General features: G+C 37.3%; 1 protein-coding gene across 1 annotated transcript in view; it reads right to left on the reverse strand.

Moving 5' to 3' along the window:
• LOC134419937 (mucin-5AC-like) overlaps positions 1–17707 on the reverse strand; it is a 48383-nt gene that overhangs the window by 29078 nt on the left and 1598 nt on the right. Inside the window, exons 2-24 of the mRNA XM_063159539.1 lie at positions 16272–16331; positions 15036–15297; positions 13936–14050; positions 13568–13658; positions 13060–13172; positions 12345–12561; positions 11898–12023; positions 10761–10878; positions 9848–9986; positions 8419–8529; positions 7941–8010; positions 7037–7174; positions 6788–6952; positions 5974–6068; positions 4875–5001; positions 4075–4330; positions 3406–3455; positions 2691–2791; positions 2411–2562; positions 1751–1889; positions 1545–1658; positions 1085–1264; positions 352–591 (exon numbers count right to left, since the gene is read on the reverse strand). Of these exons, the coding sequence (XP_063015609.1) occupies positions 352–591; positions 1085–1264; positions 1545–1658; positions 1751–1889; positions 2411–2562; positions 2691–2791; positions 3406–3455; positions 4075–4330; positions 4875–5001; positions 5974–6068; positions 6788–6952; positions 7037–7174; positions 7941–8010; positions 8419–8529; positions 9848–9986; positions 10761–10878; positions 11898–12023; positions 12345–12561; positions 13060–13172; positions 13568–13658; positions 13936–14050; positions 15036–15297; positions 16272–16331 (3179 nt within the window). The remainder of the gene's footprint in view (positions 1–351; positions 592–1084; positions 1265–1544; positions 1659–1750; positions 1890–2410; positions 2563–2690; positions 2792–3405; positions 3456–4074; positions 4331–4874; positions 5002–5973; positions 6069–6787; positions 6953–7036; positions 7175–7940; positions 8011–8418; positions 8530–9847; positions 9987–10760; positions 10879–11897; positions 12024–12344; positions 12562–13059; positions 13173–13567; positions 13659–13935; positions 14051–15035; positions 15298–16271; positions 16332–17707) is intronic.

Below are 17707 nucleotides of genomic sequence, written 5' to 3' on the forward strand. Positions count from 1 at the left end.
AATACTGGTAATTACTATAAGCTAGTAGAGAGTCATACATATCAGGTGGCTGATGTTTGTATTAGTAGAGAATTATGCTGTTAGCAAATAAACATATCTTGAGATTTATCTACTGTTGCTCCTTCAATTAAAACAAACAAGCTAACCAACCAAAACAATACATTTCTTTAGTGTACTTGCTCAAGACAAAAGCTGAGAAAATCAAAGTGAAAGTATTTCTATGCAGGAACTTGGTCAAACTTCACTTTGTCAAGCATGACAAAATGTACGTAAGAGTATTTTTTAATCTATTCCACATAAAAATGGATGTAATCATTTTGTCAAGAATTTAAAACTAAATTTTTGTCATACCTGTGAGTGACACTTTGCAAACACTTCACTGGTGATGATGCTGCATTGCTTCTGTGCCCAGGCTTTCCTGTATGGGTTTGCAGTGCATGGATCCTGCGTGCGATTGGCATTTGGGCAACTAGAAGATACTTTCCAGCTATTGGCAAACTCCAGCACATTTCCTACCACAGACTGACTGCGAGTAGTGAAGTCATTATTTCCATTGCCATCATAGTTTCCACAAAGTCCGCAGACCTGGTCCTGCATCAGGATAAACAAAATGACAAAGATCAGTAAGGCACAATTTCTTAGTATCTGTGAGAAACAGACCTCAGGACAACTCTTATGTAACCATCTTATATAAGATTATTAATGCCTATTTAGTAACAGTGTTGGACATTTTCATAAAACACTTTTCAGGAAGAGATGTCTCTAGCTAGTTGTTACAAAGAAGAAATAGACTGATGGTTTTGTTTTAAGTACAGAGCTATTTAGTTTTAGTTGATCCTAAAACTGTCTCTTCAGTGAGGGTTTTCCATGAAGAAAGCTACTGATAAAGTTGCTGTTATGCCTTTGCTGAATAATGTAATTTAAGAATAATGCATAGTACACAATTTAAGTCAACATAACAAGGATAATAATATGTGATTTCTGCTCTTCTGGTTTACAGCCTAAATTTCCACTCTTTCTTTGAGAGATAATATGACTATGTTACAGAAGTAATTTTATTCATGTTTTCACTTTTAAAGTATACCTGAAAGCTGGGACTAAGTTTGATGAATATACTGGTTTTCTTGTCCCACATGAGTATCAGACCAACAGTAGTGTCAACCACCAGGTAGATGCCCATGGAACGGATTTGGAATGGCATTTTTCCTCCAGGTGTCCTCTGGATGACATCAGAGTGTCCATCACTGAGTACCAGCTCATAGTTCTAAGACAGGAGAAGAAAAAGTTAGAGACCAATTTAAAAGTCACTATTTTGTAGCTGTTTATATTGACTGTAACTTCTTGAAATAATATCATCAAGAGGATCCTATTCAACAACCTCAGGTTAAGAAATGTCTTTCTAGATTTCCCACCTTTGCTTTCTAGAGCAGAGAGCAAAAAAGAGTCTAGTGACATTTTCATTATGTTGGAGGCCACTTCTCCTATGCAGTGTATCTGGGACAGCTTGTTCCATCCTTCTGGCACAACTTAAAGAAAATACTTACACCCAGGAAAACTTTAATAGACTTAGAGCAGGTAGTTCCTGTAGTGCCACATGGAATGTTCTCAGTGATGACTCTGAAGGTTCCCTGGTTCATAGCTTGTTGACCACAGTAGTTCTGAAACAGGATAATGATATTCACTGTTTACTGTATTGAAGGTATTTAGAGCAAAGGTAATTAGAGCAAAAGTCTAGGCAATACTCTCTTACCTGGACCAGAACATATTCACAGTCTCCTTCAAAATCAAAGCGTTTGCCATCAAAAGTGGTATAATGCCCATCTCCATAAACAGAACATGTTTCTAGGCAGGGTTCCTCAGAGCATTGCCATTTTCTGTTTCTACATGTGCTAAACAGGACAAAAAGCACTCCAAATGTAAAAACTAGACAAATACACAATATAAATATAGGTACATTTCTGTATTTTAATGTGTGTTAAGATTCTAATGAAAAAATGAGGTTTGCTTATTCTCAAAAATGCAACATAGCTCAAGAACTATTGGAATTTATGCAAGGACCGTGTTACTTAATGTAATGAATCAACTGCATCAGAAGACACCAATTCTTTCACTTTTCCAGATCCTGTTGGATCTATTGAAATGGAAGGATTTCCTTGGAAGAAAGATTTTTTGACTTGAATGAACATGACAACATCAAAACCATGGTGGTTTTCTGACAACTTGCAATTTCTAGGCTGTGCCATTGAGACAAGTAGACAGAGCTTACTTTTTAGGTACGAAGTGCATTGTTTTATGCAGGATTCTTTCCTAGAAATACTGATACTGCTAGAGTGAAATGTTGTTATTTGCTTAGATCTTAAGCAGTTCTATTTTTTTATTTCCAAAATATTATTTTTCAATATGCCCTTACCAGTTGTTACAGCCAACTCTGATTGATTCTCCTGCACTGTAGGAATTCCCATTGTGAATACATGGACAGTCTTCTGGAGCAATGCAGCCACCTTTGCCATCCAACACTTGATCATGAGGACATACGCAGCCAGAGACACAGTGAGTTTTGTACTGCAAGCACCATAAAGAAAAGATGTCTTGAAACATTCCCATGGTGGAAGAGTCCAGCTGTAGCTGGTAATTGTAAGAGATATCTTGTGTAATATACTTTCAACTAGGTATAAAGAGTCTGTACTTACACATTCCATATCTAGAGTCTGACAACTCTTCTGGCATCCTGCTCCTACCACATTTGCTGTGACATTGCCACAGTCAACATAAACCATGGGAGGCACACAGACTGAAAGAGAGGAAAAGCCATGAGAAATGTGAGGCCAACCATGCGTTTGTATCTTTGTGTTTCCAAAAAAAAGTGGAAATACTCCTTTGTGAATTATGTGTACCTTAATGTGATGCATGTAGTGAGAGAGAGAAACCAAATATTGTTTTGATCTCATATTTACGTGGTTTTTGCGATTATGCTTGGACTACTGAATAAAATGAATTTTTATTTAGCTTCATGAAACACTTCCTTTCAGAAAAACAGAACAAAGCAGGATAACAAATATCCTTGTTTACTTGTTCGGGTTTTTTTGGGGGTTTTTTGTTGCTTTGGGGTTTTTTGCTTTTACATTTTAATTAAAATGTGAATAGTTTTCCTCTCACACTGAGTGCGGTGACTAAGTATCCTTTTACCCTGGTAACCCAGGGGGTTCTAACTTGTTTCAGCCACCTGAAAGGTAAGAGAGTGTTTCTTTATATTTTGAGAATGTCCTCTACATTACAGAAGACCTCAATTAATTTTCTTCATTGATTTCAGACTTATACAATTTGCATCACTATGAGGAGAATAAAGAAATTAAACTAGTGATGATAGAAAGGGAGAGTTAAAAAAAATCTTAAGTGATATGTTACCTGGTTCAGGCTTCTCTCCAATGCAGCTCAGCTTTCCATAGGCACAAGTGCTATAAAAAGAAGGGAATGGATATTTTAAAATTTTTTGTTGTTAAGTTTCAACCTATTTCCCAATGAACTTGAAATAATAGAAAATTACTGTGTGATAAAACAAATAAAATGTGTCCTTTATAAAATAGTTTGCACATTTAAAATATTAATATTCTATATTAGAGTAGAACAAAATACAAGTAGATTCTATATAATTAAATGTTTTCTCTGTCTATATGCCTGGTTTAAAGCTGTCCTTCAGACTAGTTCAGATTTCCATATAATGGGAATAATCTGTAACAGGATGATCAGGCATCTTTCACTATGGAACAAACCTTTTCCAGTCATGGATAAGAAAAGTATGTGTGGAGGCAAAGAGGAAGGGAGGCATAGAGAAAGGGACAGGGTGGGAGTTTGGCTGTTAGGAAAGGCTGACCCACCACAGGACTGTTTGTTGAATTCCCATAGTTATTTATGTGCAATCTTCCTAACATGGGTAGCCCTAAGAATTTAGGAAGCTGTGTTTTTTTAATTGAAATTTTTTGTTATAGAAATTATTTTGATTTGATTTCATGACATTTATATAGTTTCATGACTGCCTATATCCAATCTCTTCACTTGTTTTTACAAATCTCTTACCAGACAAGATCATTATCATGAACAACTTCTCCAGAAGACAGAGGCGTTCCTTTGTAGTAACAAGGACAGCTAGAAGCAGGCACACATTTGCCACTGTCATCCATGTAGGTCCCATTTATGCAGGTACAGCCATCAACTGGGACAAACTTGATGCTGCATGTGACATCAGGCTCACTGAGAGCACGGCAGGTGGGCTGGCAGGAATTGACACTGTAGGTGTACTTCAGGGACTTCGGACACAAGGTGGTGTATTTTGCTTGAGAGCAAGAAGGTGAGTTACATTTGTTGCTCGTTCAAGAATCAACATAGGTATAAAGTATTTGAGATAAAGTATGTAAAATAAACATGGCATTTTATGTACACATACTTTACTGATATCCCCAGTAGCGTAATTTTTTGTGGTACTAGAGCAAAATTTTCCCTTTTAAATGCGTCATATGTTTACCCATGTTAAAAAAAAAGAATGAAGTTTGATTATGTTATGACACAGTATGTTTCTTCCTGTATGTTTTTATACTTTTAGTCAAAGTAAGTTGAGAAACACCCTACTTATTTTATTCCTATTGCAAAGGTATTGCTCTTCGGGTTTTTTCTGATGGTTTTAAGCAAGTAATCTAACAAAGCCTGTTTTTAACATTTCTCCTTGTTTGCTGTCTTTCATAGCATTTCTTTCCTACTCAGCTTCTTCAAAGTCAATGCTATACCCAGTTTAACACAATTTACTGTGGAATCCCTGAGAGCTCCTGTGTGGGGCCTTCTGGGTGATCATTTTCAAAAGGCAAACGGGATGTAAAACTTACTGCAGGCTTTGCTCCTCCATCCAGTGAGAAGGACTCCTTTGGCAGCACAGGCTCTGACATAGCTGGAAAGGGCAGCACACATGCAGTCCTCGCTCTTCTCACAGTTACACGTGTCAAACATGCAGGTCTAGGAACAGAGGATGATGTGATCACCAGAACGTCATGTCAAAACCATGGAACTCTGCAGTTTAAGTGTGTTATGTTCATTAGAGGTTAAAGCGAGTGTAATCCACATGTATAAGCCTGATTTTCATTGAGCTCTTTCCAAAGAAATTACTTATGTGAAAAAAAAAAGTAATTAGAGGTCCACTATCTTGAGCTATTTTTTCTTTTTGTTTTTTCACATGTTGGCAGTTTTCCAACTACTTCAAATTTGTTGCCACTGTGCCATATATATTTAAAATAAATGGAGATTATTTGATGCCACCCAGCTTTTGGAGCTTTTGCCTAGAAGCCTGGGCTCTCTGCAGCAGAGTAACAAAGAATACAAGTTATTTGATGGGTTTCTATGCTGAGCAGGGATAATACAATATTATTAATTCCAGATTATGTTTATTGAGCATAATCTTACAAATTTCCAATAACAGGAAGGTTTTTTTAAAGTACGCAGGGGCTCTAGTACAGGGTTTCATCACCTTGAATTCCCGGAACATTTTTGTTCACATCTTGTCTAATTTTCATTGTTGCTTTTTATGCACATTGCTTGCCTTGTCCTTGCATATATGCAAAAGCCTTCTGAGAACAGTTCAGAGAAATTAAAGTGCTCGTTAAGATTCTGGCTAAAGCTTGCATTATATCTCTAAGAAGGAACAATTTTTTTCCTTTGATAGCAAATCCAAACTCCTAACTTAGTCTTTAAATTTATGCCTAAAAATAGGTGCAGGAGGAATACAGCTGTATGCTTATCCTCCAGGGAATAGAAAGATAGTTTCACAAAGGAGGAAATTTCATATTGTGTAGATAAGAATGAACCCTTGGCTTTTAAAGAACTATCATGAATGCATCCCCCCACAACAGGCAAGTTACTCTCTCAGGTGTTAGTATCAGAAATCTGAGTCTTTTTCTCCTGTATTAGATGGATGGAGTTAGAGCCAAATACCTTATGGTAAACTTCTGGATTCACTGTTGAGTGACATTCAGCAAAAGGTCCCGTGGTATCAGAGAGCAGTCCACACCAGTGCTGAGCATACTGGTCTGTGAATTGAAAACATGGGAAGGATTTCTATGGCAATGCATTTGCAAAACTCTGTCTCAACATAACTATACCTCCTCCAGAGAAATTACAGAAGCTTAACATTACAATATAATTAAGCTCTGCATTAGCTGAGGCACACAGTCTTTCACTTCCTCTAGGTACAAGTATGAACTCTTTGTAAACTGAATGTTCTCTAATTCATTATAATTGTCATGGAATAGACTAAAGATACCCCTAGCTGAATTTTAAAAAGGAAGGTTCACACTGTAAATTAAAACTATGCTAGTTCATCTCAGAAACAGAATAGTAGCTGATGAATACTCAAGAATTATATATTTTGTTGACTGAAATGCAGCTTGAATGCTTTCAGTCTCTGAACTGCAAGTCTGGTTCTTAGTTTACCAGTGGAAGTACTGCAACCTTCAGAGGGGCTAGGCACAGCTGTGACAATTAGTCATTTCCAGGAATGAATCCCTAATATGCTGTATGGTTCTAGTTTCCCTTAAGTAAGTTGACTTGCTATCTTGATCCAAAGGAATATATCTGAAGATCCAAAATATTTCGCTAGTTATTTATTAATTGAAGACTTCTAGTATCAACTGAGGAAAATTGTGTGCATGTGCAAATAGTTCTGTTATTTTGGCTAAATGCTTGGTGGTTGATCAGCTTATTCCATCTTTGCATCTTACAGGAGAATAGAAGAGATTGCTGAGTTTACCATTTTGTATGCTGACAGTACAGGGGTCCTCAAAGGTATTTTTGGCATCAGGACAATCAGCCCGAGTTTTCCAAGTATTGCCAAAGGCAGCTGAGGTGCCCTCTATCACACCACTGGTGGTTTTGAAATCATCTGTCTGTACATCATTGAAGTTCCCACAGAGACCTAGAAGGAAGCAGACGGTCTGTACAAGTTTCCTACAGGATGACAGGTGCTGGTGAAGGCAGTTGTTAGGACAAGGTCACTCACCACAGGTCTGCCCTTTATGTGATGGGTCTAAGTCTATAAAAACTTGCATTAAAGGCACAAGTTGAACCTGTAGCTGAAGACCAAAAGTTGTTTGCAGAATTATGAAGAAAGATGAAGGCCTGAAGATGGTGACGTTTGCTAGGGATATAAGAAAAAATAGTTATAATTTCATTAGAGATGAGCAGTTGAAAATAATTGTTCATTACAGGAACAATATAATAAAGGAATTCTACAGCTGTGTTTGATATGATCCTAGCTTCTGAAGAACTGGGGGGAAAGTGATCCTTACAGAATTTCAAATCCAGTACCGAAACAGTCTAACCTAAACACCTAAGCAACAAATGTATAAAAAACCTCCACTTTCTGTCACGTGTTTTAAAATGAGGGAAGAACACACACTTCTGTTGTTATTTAAAACATTGCCTTTGCTATAGCACTATTTAATCGAAGAGTCCAATGGAGTCTGGACCTATTTTGTCCATTCATGGTTTGATTTGTGTTCGGGTGCAGTAGTGTTTGAGAAGAACTGGCATATGAGAAACTTCAGTGATGAATGTACTTTCAGAACAAGGACAGGGGAACACAGAACTAATGACTTGAGAAATTGGAGTCCAGTTGCATGTCAGAATTTTTCTTTCCTCTCTTATGACAATGTTTGGATCTGAAAGTGTGCAGTAACACAATTTGCTTCAACTAATTAGATATTGCTAAATATTAACCATGATCTTACTGAAGTTAATGTTGAATAGGAAAATCCTATTACATAAAAATGGGAGATAGTGCTCTATGGCAGTGCTCTGGGTTTGCTGCAGTGTAACCATAGGTAGAATATATTTTTAGCTTAACTCATGTAATAACATTTTAAAATAAAAATGAGAAATAGTAGTTTTTCAAAGGAACTTACCTGCTGAGAATGGTAACTGTGTGTAGATCATATTCACAAATACACTCCCAGAAGGCTGGATCACAATGTTCTGTCCACAAGAAAAGACAATAGTTATCAAGCAGATAAGTTAAATACTTTCCAAATGTTTCCTATCGAATGCTACTCAAGATAAAGGGAAAAAATGGAGGGAGACTATGATGAGGTTCTGATTCCTGTACTATTTCTGTAATCTTTATTTCTGTGTTCCACTGACTGTCCAAGAGAGCAAAAACCAGAATTTATCTAAATAACAGAACGCTAATAAGATCTTCTCTTCTAATGTGCTTACTTTACTAAAAAAAATTAAGACTAATGTTCAAAATGACTAATGTTTTGTTTTGATAAAACAAAAAGGCAGTGCAAATTTCTTGTCTGTGCTGTTAGGTGTCATTTGCCTTGTCTGCTACCCTTAGAGAACATCCCTGTAGGATGTCAGGTGTGTACATTTGCTACTCACCGTCTGTCCTCCATTTAGGCTGATGGCCACACCCTTGAGGCATGTCTCTGTGTCAGTCAGGCCACACTTGTGGATGTCCCCCAACACTGTGAATTCATTGCTGTCACAGAGCTTGAAGAAAAAAAACAAAGATATTGTTAAAAGGATTTGCTATATTGAAATAGTTATATAAAAAAAAATTCACGTGCAAATGAAATTCTTAGCAAAGCTGGCGTTTTAAAAATATTGTTTATTTCATTTCTTCTTGCTCCTATGGTCTAACATATGTCTGGAATCACTAAGTTGGCATTCATGCAGTCTGCACACTGGAAGCTGTGCATTGCTTCTGGCTTTCAGGAGTGAGTTAGACATATTAATCTGAACATTAAAACTTCCTCATGCATTAGTAAGACAAGTTCCTAATGTGTAGGCAATACCTGTTTAGTATGCTAGAGCAGAAGGAGGTGTGCCTTTCTTGCCCACTGCTTATGAGTTTACCAGGGGGAGAAAAGATTGTTTCCAATGTCTTCTGCACTGAATAGATTATTCAAGACCCTGGTGATTTGGACATTCTTTAAATATCCTCTCATAGAAAATGAAACTAAAATTATTATTCAGGAAGTTAATGCATAAAGGTTCAGATTTCTATTCAGTTCTGATTTTCATAGAACTGTGTTCATCTTCAAAGTGTGCCTAATGGCCAAAACAGAATAGGGAAAGACTCAGAGAAGGCTGTAATTCTGAATGTGTCTTATCACTTTTTTGGCATACTGAAGATTAAATTGAGGACAGCTGAGATGCATAATTATAGCAATCTAGAAAATCAGTATTAAATTCTGGGGCTTTTTGAACTTTTGTGTACAGATTTAGGGGTTTTCCTCTGCCTCCAGACACCCTGAGAATCTAATTTTACATGTTGGTGCCAAAAGGAGGAGTTTAATGTGTAAAGTCTGACCTATGCTGCCATTGTGCATCAAGGCAATGCTTGTGAATCTTATCCAAAAGTTTCAATGATTTAAATAATTTAAACTTTTGGATAAGATTTCTAAATCATCTCATTCCAGCTCATTTCTAAGATTTTATGATTATTTTGCTTGGTAACATTCAGATCGATCATGTCAAGAGCAGATTTTATTTAATATGAAGTCCTTATGAAAATAGTTTAGTCATTCAGTAAAAATAAACAATGAATACACCTAGGGCGATGAAATCTAATAAAAACTCAGTGCAAATCCTAAAAAATTATCAAAACCCACAAAAATACTACAATATTATTTAGTATAACCCTAACAGAAAAGCCCCTGAAATCCATTTAGGGGTGTTAACCCTATAACCATGTTAACCCTCAATGACTCAGAAAACTGATGTGATTGCCAGAAGTTTTCATCAAAAAAAACATTATATACAATAAAAACATTTTCCTTTAGCAAGGATTGTGACTCATTTTTACCTTGGTTAGGACATAACTACAGTCTCCAAAGAAGGAATAGTATTTCTCATCAAATGTTGAAATGTGGGAACCTCCTTCAATACTGCAAGTCCCAGGGCACGACTGAGTGACACAAGACCATTCACCTCCAACACAGGTACTGAAATGAAGGAAGCATTAGTAAAATTGGAGTAATGCAAGTGCAAACAAAATAAAAAGGCAATAAGAGCAGATGATGCCCTAGTTTTCCTCTTGAAACACTGATCACACTGCCAAAGAAAGCAGTATTGCTTAGAAATCTCAGACAAATATGGGGCAGGCACATTTATGTTAAGGTGATAACTTTCTATATATATTGTTGTTCATTTCCAATCTTTGGACAGAATTCAGTCCTGGTGAACTTGTAATCCATGTCAAATATTTTAAGTATTTCTTGGAAAATAAATAAATAGGCAGGTGCAGTTGCATACACTTATGCAGTAATACTTCAGTAATTATAGGGATAATAAAAAATATATATTTGTTAAACATGCCCCTCAAATGTGAACTTCCACACTAAATGTAACATGCCCCCAAATGTCATGATCTCCACAATATTTATATGAGTACCTTCGCATTACACTGTAGGGCTGCAAAGGTATAGCCCGAATTCACATTTTTAAACACCTCTGGTATTTGACTTTGATTATCTTCCTTCATTGGTATTTCTTGAAATTGAACAGGTGTTCAAAAACTCAAATTTTTGTTCCAAGTGTGAAGGGAAAACAGACATGAAAGCGACCTCTAAAGCAGTGTAATTATGGAACTTCAATTGGTAAGTACTTGCTCATTTGTTTTTTATGGGGAAATCAGTAAATATTCAGCTCATGCACAAAAAAAAACTCCAACTCAAAACCAAAAAAACCCAAAAAACCAGAAAGTGAGAAAATATTACCATGATCTGCATTTAGATGAGAAGGAGGCACCAGGAGCATAAGTTTCACCTTCATAGGTACAGTGGCATTCTCTGCGGGGAATGCAGCCGGCGCCATTAACATCATCAAATACCATTCCTAGGGAAAGAAAGGGTCTGTTATTTATTCTGGGCACTGCAGAACCTGCCTTTGAACACATATCTATCAGATGCCTGAGACTATGTCCTGTTTCTGCTGTACTTTAAAATAATAGGACACAAGCTATGTGGAGATTGAAGGGCTATATTCCATTGGAATCTATTTAAAAATCTTAGCCTGATCAAAAGGGACCTCTAGGAAAATACCTTTCTGTTACAGATTTCATTAGAATGGAACTAGGATTAAAGCTATTAGGTAATGAGCTGAAATAGATGAACCATTTACAAGACTGCCCAGGGACATATCTGTACAGTAAATATTTCTATGCCCAGAGACAGAGGATTGCCTTAGAGAAGTCAATGCTACTACACAAACAAGTGATGGTGAATTCTGTGAGACATCATGGGGATGGGCAGAACAGCTGCAAGGGGTGAAGCTCCTGTGATATACAGTCACAACAGCAACAAAAATTTAGACCCAGAAGTATGCACAAAGAACACATCTATCTTGTACTGATATGCAGTTCTTGTGTATAATTCTCTGAAGGACCAGATCTAACACACTGCCTAGTGCACTGTCAGCTCCTTGTTGTATAAACACATAACACTTGACAAGAAGGATCTGGTCATTTGTGGAACTAGATGTAGCTTTGCTAGCAGCAGGAGTTATGATTGCGTGCAAAATCTGCTTAAACATTTTATACTTTCTGTGAACTGAGTTTGAATGCTGAGAATAGAAGACTCTGCTGTTTTTAGGAGCAAATTATCTTATTCTAAGTTCAGTGATTTTATATATATACATTAGAAAAGTATATATGCAAGGAATATTTGTTGTTTAAAAGGCCATATTTAGTAATTTGAATAGAAATAGTGCATTCAGGGGAGAAATGTAGCTATTACTTCCACGATAATAACACTGATGATGTGATGGGAATGATCCAGAGTAAGAGAGTTATTAAATGTGTACAGGTGAGTACTCTAGTGGGGTTGGTATGAGAAAAGGGCAGGAAATGAGCTTGCCTGGAGGACAGACACAGCCATCTGTACAGTGATCTTCACAAAGCGCAGATCGTTCCGGGTTGCTGCACGTGTCGGAGCAGGGAGAGCCACACTCATGGTATTGCATGTTGAATGGACATGATTTGGCTAAAAGTAGAAAGAGTATTATAAAGCTGACTTTTCATTTAAAAGCTGGAGGAAATATTTTTTTTTTTGCAATTTAGTCTGTTTTGTGTCAAGCTATGACAAGGTATCCTGATCCAAGCAGAGGCTGAAACATTTTATATTTTCTGACTGATATTGAAAACCCCCTAAACTTCCATATTCCCAAAGTCTTGCGTGTGACCAGGTAAAAACTGATTATAATTGCATGCACTTTTCAACTTTCTTCTTCAGGAAAAAACCTCACACATGTGAAGTTTGCTAGATGTGTAAGCACAGGTGGAGGTCCCTTCCCAAGATACTCACGGCACAGATCTGAGGTTCTCCAGTTCTGGGGCTGTCCACCCGCATGAGCACACTGCCGGGAGTACTCAGCAAAGGTGTTGCACATGCAGAAGTCAGCCATAGAGCTGTCACAGTGGCACAGGTCTTGTATGCAAGTCTCAATGTAGTCCTGGACATTCACAAGCATGTTACAACTTGTAAATGCTTTGCTGGTCAGTACTGTCTCACACATAGAGGCCTAGGAAGGAAAAGAGAGAAGGTAAACAAATGTTAAGAACATATGAAAATAATTACTTAAGGCATGGAGCAGAATAAATCAAGGATTGATCTGGTCCAGAAACCCTTCCAACAGTATCCATAAGCTGATATTTAAGGAAAAATATAACAATAGGGCAAAAACACATGGAACTCCTTTGAATAACTCTAGTAGCTTCCATATCCTTAGTTACTCTCACCTCAGGTCACTACCCAAGCATTATATCCTTTCTTTATATTAAGACATCCTCAGTAATTTTCTCTTTCAGGAAAATATGCAATCTTCTTGTGGAAGGGGAATGCAAATTTTTGGCATTCCCCTTAGCAAAGAAAACAACATGAAATTAAGAATATTTTTCGTTTGAGACCTACAACTGAGTCATATTCATGTTCTACTTTTTCCCTCTTCTAAAAAGTTTTTTTCCAAAGACAGAGAATGCATTCATAGTGAGAGAACACATTTTGAGAGAGATGTTCTTACAAATTCTCTCGAGCAGTTCATCAGAGAAGTAGGAGGAATAGGATCATCACACTGCTCTGTGGGTCCATCCATCTTCTGCCTATTACCAAACTGTATGGGGGTCAGTTTTGTCTCTGTAAAAAACAGTTCAAATATTAGAATAATGCTTACTAAATTTTGCATGGAGTTATTTTTTTTTTGTGACACTACCTGCTATGACTTGAACAGTGATTACTAATTAATATCACTAAAATATGAAGGGGGAAATATGAACACTATCTATAAAAAACTGGATCTTAACTATTGAAAACAAGTAGAAATTTTTATGTGGCAGGTCTTAAAATATCTAACAATGATAGTAGTCTAATTACATCTCAAAGTCCTGACTTGGCACAACTGACATCACAGGAATACATAAAGAAGTAATGCCAGTTTTCCAGTTTGTACAACCCACAACCCGTATTAAAGTATATTCTAAGAAGAAAAAAAAAAAAAGCACCAGTACTTAATAATGCTTATTATTACTTACTCCCTGAAATAAATTCATTGCTGCCTGGAATTCCATTGAAGTCCCCACAAAGTCCACAAGTTTGATTGGCATATTTCTTATCTAGTTCCACCTAAAAAAAAAAAAAAACAAACAACAAAAGGAGGAAGGAAGTCTATAGAAATGGCCATCTTGATGGTTAGGAGCACAGCCTATACCAGTACTGCTTATTGATTCTGAGCTGAGCTTGGTGGGGAAAAAGTGGGAAATTGAGAGAAGACAGAACAATACACTAAAAATGGACACAAATCCAAAAGTAATTAATGCCTGCCTGGCTGTAATACTGCAAAGGTGTAAGCAGGCTATTTTCAAAATACAGACTTTTTGCTGTGTTTTGGATGTTTTCTTACCAGGAGGGCATCTTGTCCATTCCAAAGGAAGGTCAGTCCCAACTTGGCAGAAACTTTCAAATAGTTGTTACTTCTCTCTATAAAGACTCCCATGTGGCTGTAGGGCATCTGGACCCTGGGGAAAGATCATCATAAGTCAACAGGGGAAGGGACAGAATATCCATTGAATGTTCACAATGATATCCTTTCTCATTCTCTTTGAGAATTTTCAACACATATCTGTGAAGAAATTAGAGCAATAACTACCACAGACAACACAGGTTTTTAATATTTTGTCCATTTCCTATGCATTGCCTCTCATTGTGCAAATGGATCAGCCTTGCTTTTCCCTTTGGCTTTTCCATTAAGTGTGTTTTGCTGGGTAAAGTGTTAGCATATGTCTGTGGTTGCATTTTTCAAAAAAGTGCTGGGAGGCTCTGTTTTGCAGCCAGTGTGCTTCAGGATATTGCTATTTACTCCTTGAAGCATTTGCTAATAAAGGGATAGACTCCAGGCTTCCTGTGGCATGAGTGCCATTCAGGAAGCTGTACCCGAGATAACCTTTAGACTAGCTCACTGTACATAGTTGCCATAACAGACAACTCACTGTGGGATAGGTGCCCAAATATTTACCTGGCCTTTTGGGTAGGTTTCACACCCTATGCCAAAGTCAGTGCTATAATTACTACATAGATAGCAAGTTTGAAGAACAGATAATTTTAAAATAATTCAGGGACAAGCTGAAGAGCAGTCACTGCTTTACTGCACACTGTTCAGTGCAAGAACAGAAGCTGTCAAAAATTCCTTGCAGGGATTCTGATGTGGTAAAATTAATGGAAACTACTGACTCCAAGGGTGTAAAGAATGCAGCTTATAGACTTAATTGCATGCATACATACACTACTGTAGCAGTGGGACAGCATATTGGATACAGCTCATCTGAACAAAACAGACATGGGGATAACCTGCACAAGTGACACTTAGCTTGCTGTCAAGCCCTCCTTTGTTTTTGTTACTACCTCAGGAAGGACCTGAGCCCTCCCACTGCTTGGGAGCAATGATGAAATGAGGGAAAGGGACACTTGCTCAAAGAGCCCACTGGGAACAAAGAAGGAACATACAGTTTGTTGTCAAGCAGGACAGAGGTGGGGGTCAGTTCGATCACTACTCCTTCCAGCTTCATGAAGACATGAGTGATCACAGTAGCATTTTCCACCATTGCACGCCTGATCTGGATGTTGAAGTCCTCATAGGAAGACTTGCAGTTGGATGCAAAGATGTAATTGCAGACCCCAGGGAAGTAAAAGATGTCCCCATCAAAGGTCTTGAAGTGGAAGTTACCCCATGTGCTGCAAACACGGCCATTGTGATAGGGGTTGCCAGCTGTGGATTCAAAATAAGCAATAAGAATTTTCTGTAGTTTTTTGTAACAACCTCCATGTAGATGTTTTATCCCTCCTGCTTCTTTCACCAGCCTCTTTCCAAAAAGCTCATCTTTTTTCTGTTTTGTCAAGCTATTTTTGTCATTATTTATTTATTTCAGTTGCTTTTTGTGCTTAATCAGTTTTGCATAGGGATATAGGGCCTAGAATCAAAAGAGACCTCTGGGGTCACTAGATTTAGTGCTCTAGTTCTGATTACTGCCCTATCCCATATATCCTTTCCTAAATGTATGCAGTCCTCAAGTTTCACCATAAAACCATATAAAAGCTAGTTTAAAACTAGCTGGTACTCCTACTTGGGAAGCCCACTCATACCCACAAATTCTAAATGGCTGGAAGACTTTTGTCAAAATCTTCTGAAACATATTCCTGTCCCATGTATGACTGGTTGTTCTTGTGCCAAAATTACACTTCACTTTGAAGGGGTTCCACCTCTCTACTCCTCCTCCAGCCCATTATAGAAAGCTTTCTTTTCAGGCTTCCTTTCCTTGCAAGGATACTCTCTAAAATTCCTGATTATCTTCCCCATCCCTTTCCACATTTACACTCAGCCTGCTTGAATTGTACCCTCTTCCTTGGATAAGGTATCTCAACAGTTTTCAGCACACTAGTATTTTCCTCTCTTTACTGGAAATATATATAATACCATGGAAAAACATGCACAATAGGTATACGTGTTTAAACATATATATTAATTTTTTTTCTTACAGCTGCATCATAGAGCAGTGAGTCAAAAGCACTGGATTCACATTTAGATTATCTGTGTTACCTGATTAATTAATTCTCTGGTAATTTTTTGGTTTATGATGCTAAAGGTTCTTACACAATTCACTGATTTTTTTTTTTCAGTCACTCCATGCTCTTTGTCATTAACAAGGGCACAGATATCTGAGCCATTACTTTTGCTTAACTTACCCTTTACGTTCAGTGCGTTTGGAAAAGGTGGAATGATTGTCACTCCTTGGGATTTGAAAGCTGGTAGAAAATAGAAAGGAGAAAAAATGGCCAGGTTTAATCTTTTCTGAAGTCCTAGAATATGGGTAGAGACTGCCTAGTCTTTTTAGTGAATATTTCCTACTACTAGTTACACTCTAGTGGAAAGTTTCCACAAGGTTTTATTGGTGGTTTTTACACAATGCTTTGTGTTCTGTCTTTCTATAAATTTCACTAAGAGCTAAATTGCACAGACTGTAGTACTTTCTTCCACCATTTGTTCAAGACTCCCATCTGATGCTGGCCCTGATACTCTGAACTGAAGAGGAGCAGTATGATCCTCAGAGCACTGTGTTGTAATACTGATTACAACATCTATTTTTAAATAACCTGCGGCACACATTTTGCAGGGCAGACTTAATGATCAATTATTTCAGCCTGTCATTACTAATACACCCGTCAGCTTTGGATCCTTCCACCCTTATTTTGCACTGTCCAGTTAAGTTTCATGCAGAATCTTGTAGTACTTAATTATTCTAATGCTTAAGGTAGTTACAGCTTTCTTATTCTCTTGTGAGTGATGCAGTCATCTTGACATAGTGTAAAAAAATGTGCCTTTTATTACCTACTATCAAGTACCTTTGTGATATGTATGTAAACACACACCTCTTCTGAAAATACACTTTTAGATATAAGTTATGTACCTTTTGTGAAGTCAAAGATTAGATAACTGTATTATATCAGTAGAGCAGATCCACTGGGTCAGATCTCAGAGGAAATTCCCAAGCTTAGAGCAATCAGAGAATGTCTGAAAACTGGATATATTTTACAGAGGGCTTCTTTCATTGTGTGTGGTATGTGTGTAGCTAGGAATCAAAATATTCTTGTAATCTTACAGTTTAACACCTTTATTCAGAAAAAACCTTGCAAAGAGATCAGCATAAAAATACCTATTTATAAAAATACCTATAAAAATTTTTGTCGCTGCAGGAGAGATGGAGAAACATACTCTGATTTTGTTGGTTGTTCACCGCCCTGGGCTTGAACTGCATCAAGAAGAGTAGTAAAGGAAATGTGAATGTCTAATTTTCTTGAATCCCCTCATAATGTCTCAATTATATCTGTTTAAATGTGCAGCACTCCATATATCAAAAATCAAAGACACATTTATGTACAAGAGGCCAGAAATGCATCAGGACCTATGCTACATGCAACGATGGCCAAACACCACTCCTTCAGCCTTTGCCTTTTTTAACTTTTTGGGTAATAAATTACTGCAGGGAAGCCATCAAAAACATGCCTGTGGTGATTTGAGCAGGTCCTTGTTCTGTCACAGTATACCTCTGGATTCCCTTACAAGCTTTTCAGATAAAAGACCTAAATTTTTTAGGTTTTATGATCACTCTGTACTTTAAGCA

Source organism: Melospiza melodia, chromosome 6, assembly GCF_035770615.1.
Source record: "Melospiza melodia melodia isolate bMelMel2 chromosome 6, bMelMel2.pri, whole genome shotgun sequence".
Classification (NCBI taxonomy): Eukaryota; Metazoa; Chordata; class Aves; order Passeriformes; family Passerellidae; genus Melospiza; species Melospiza melodia.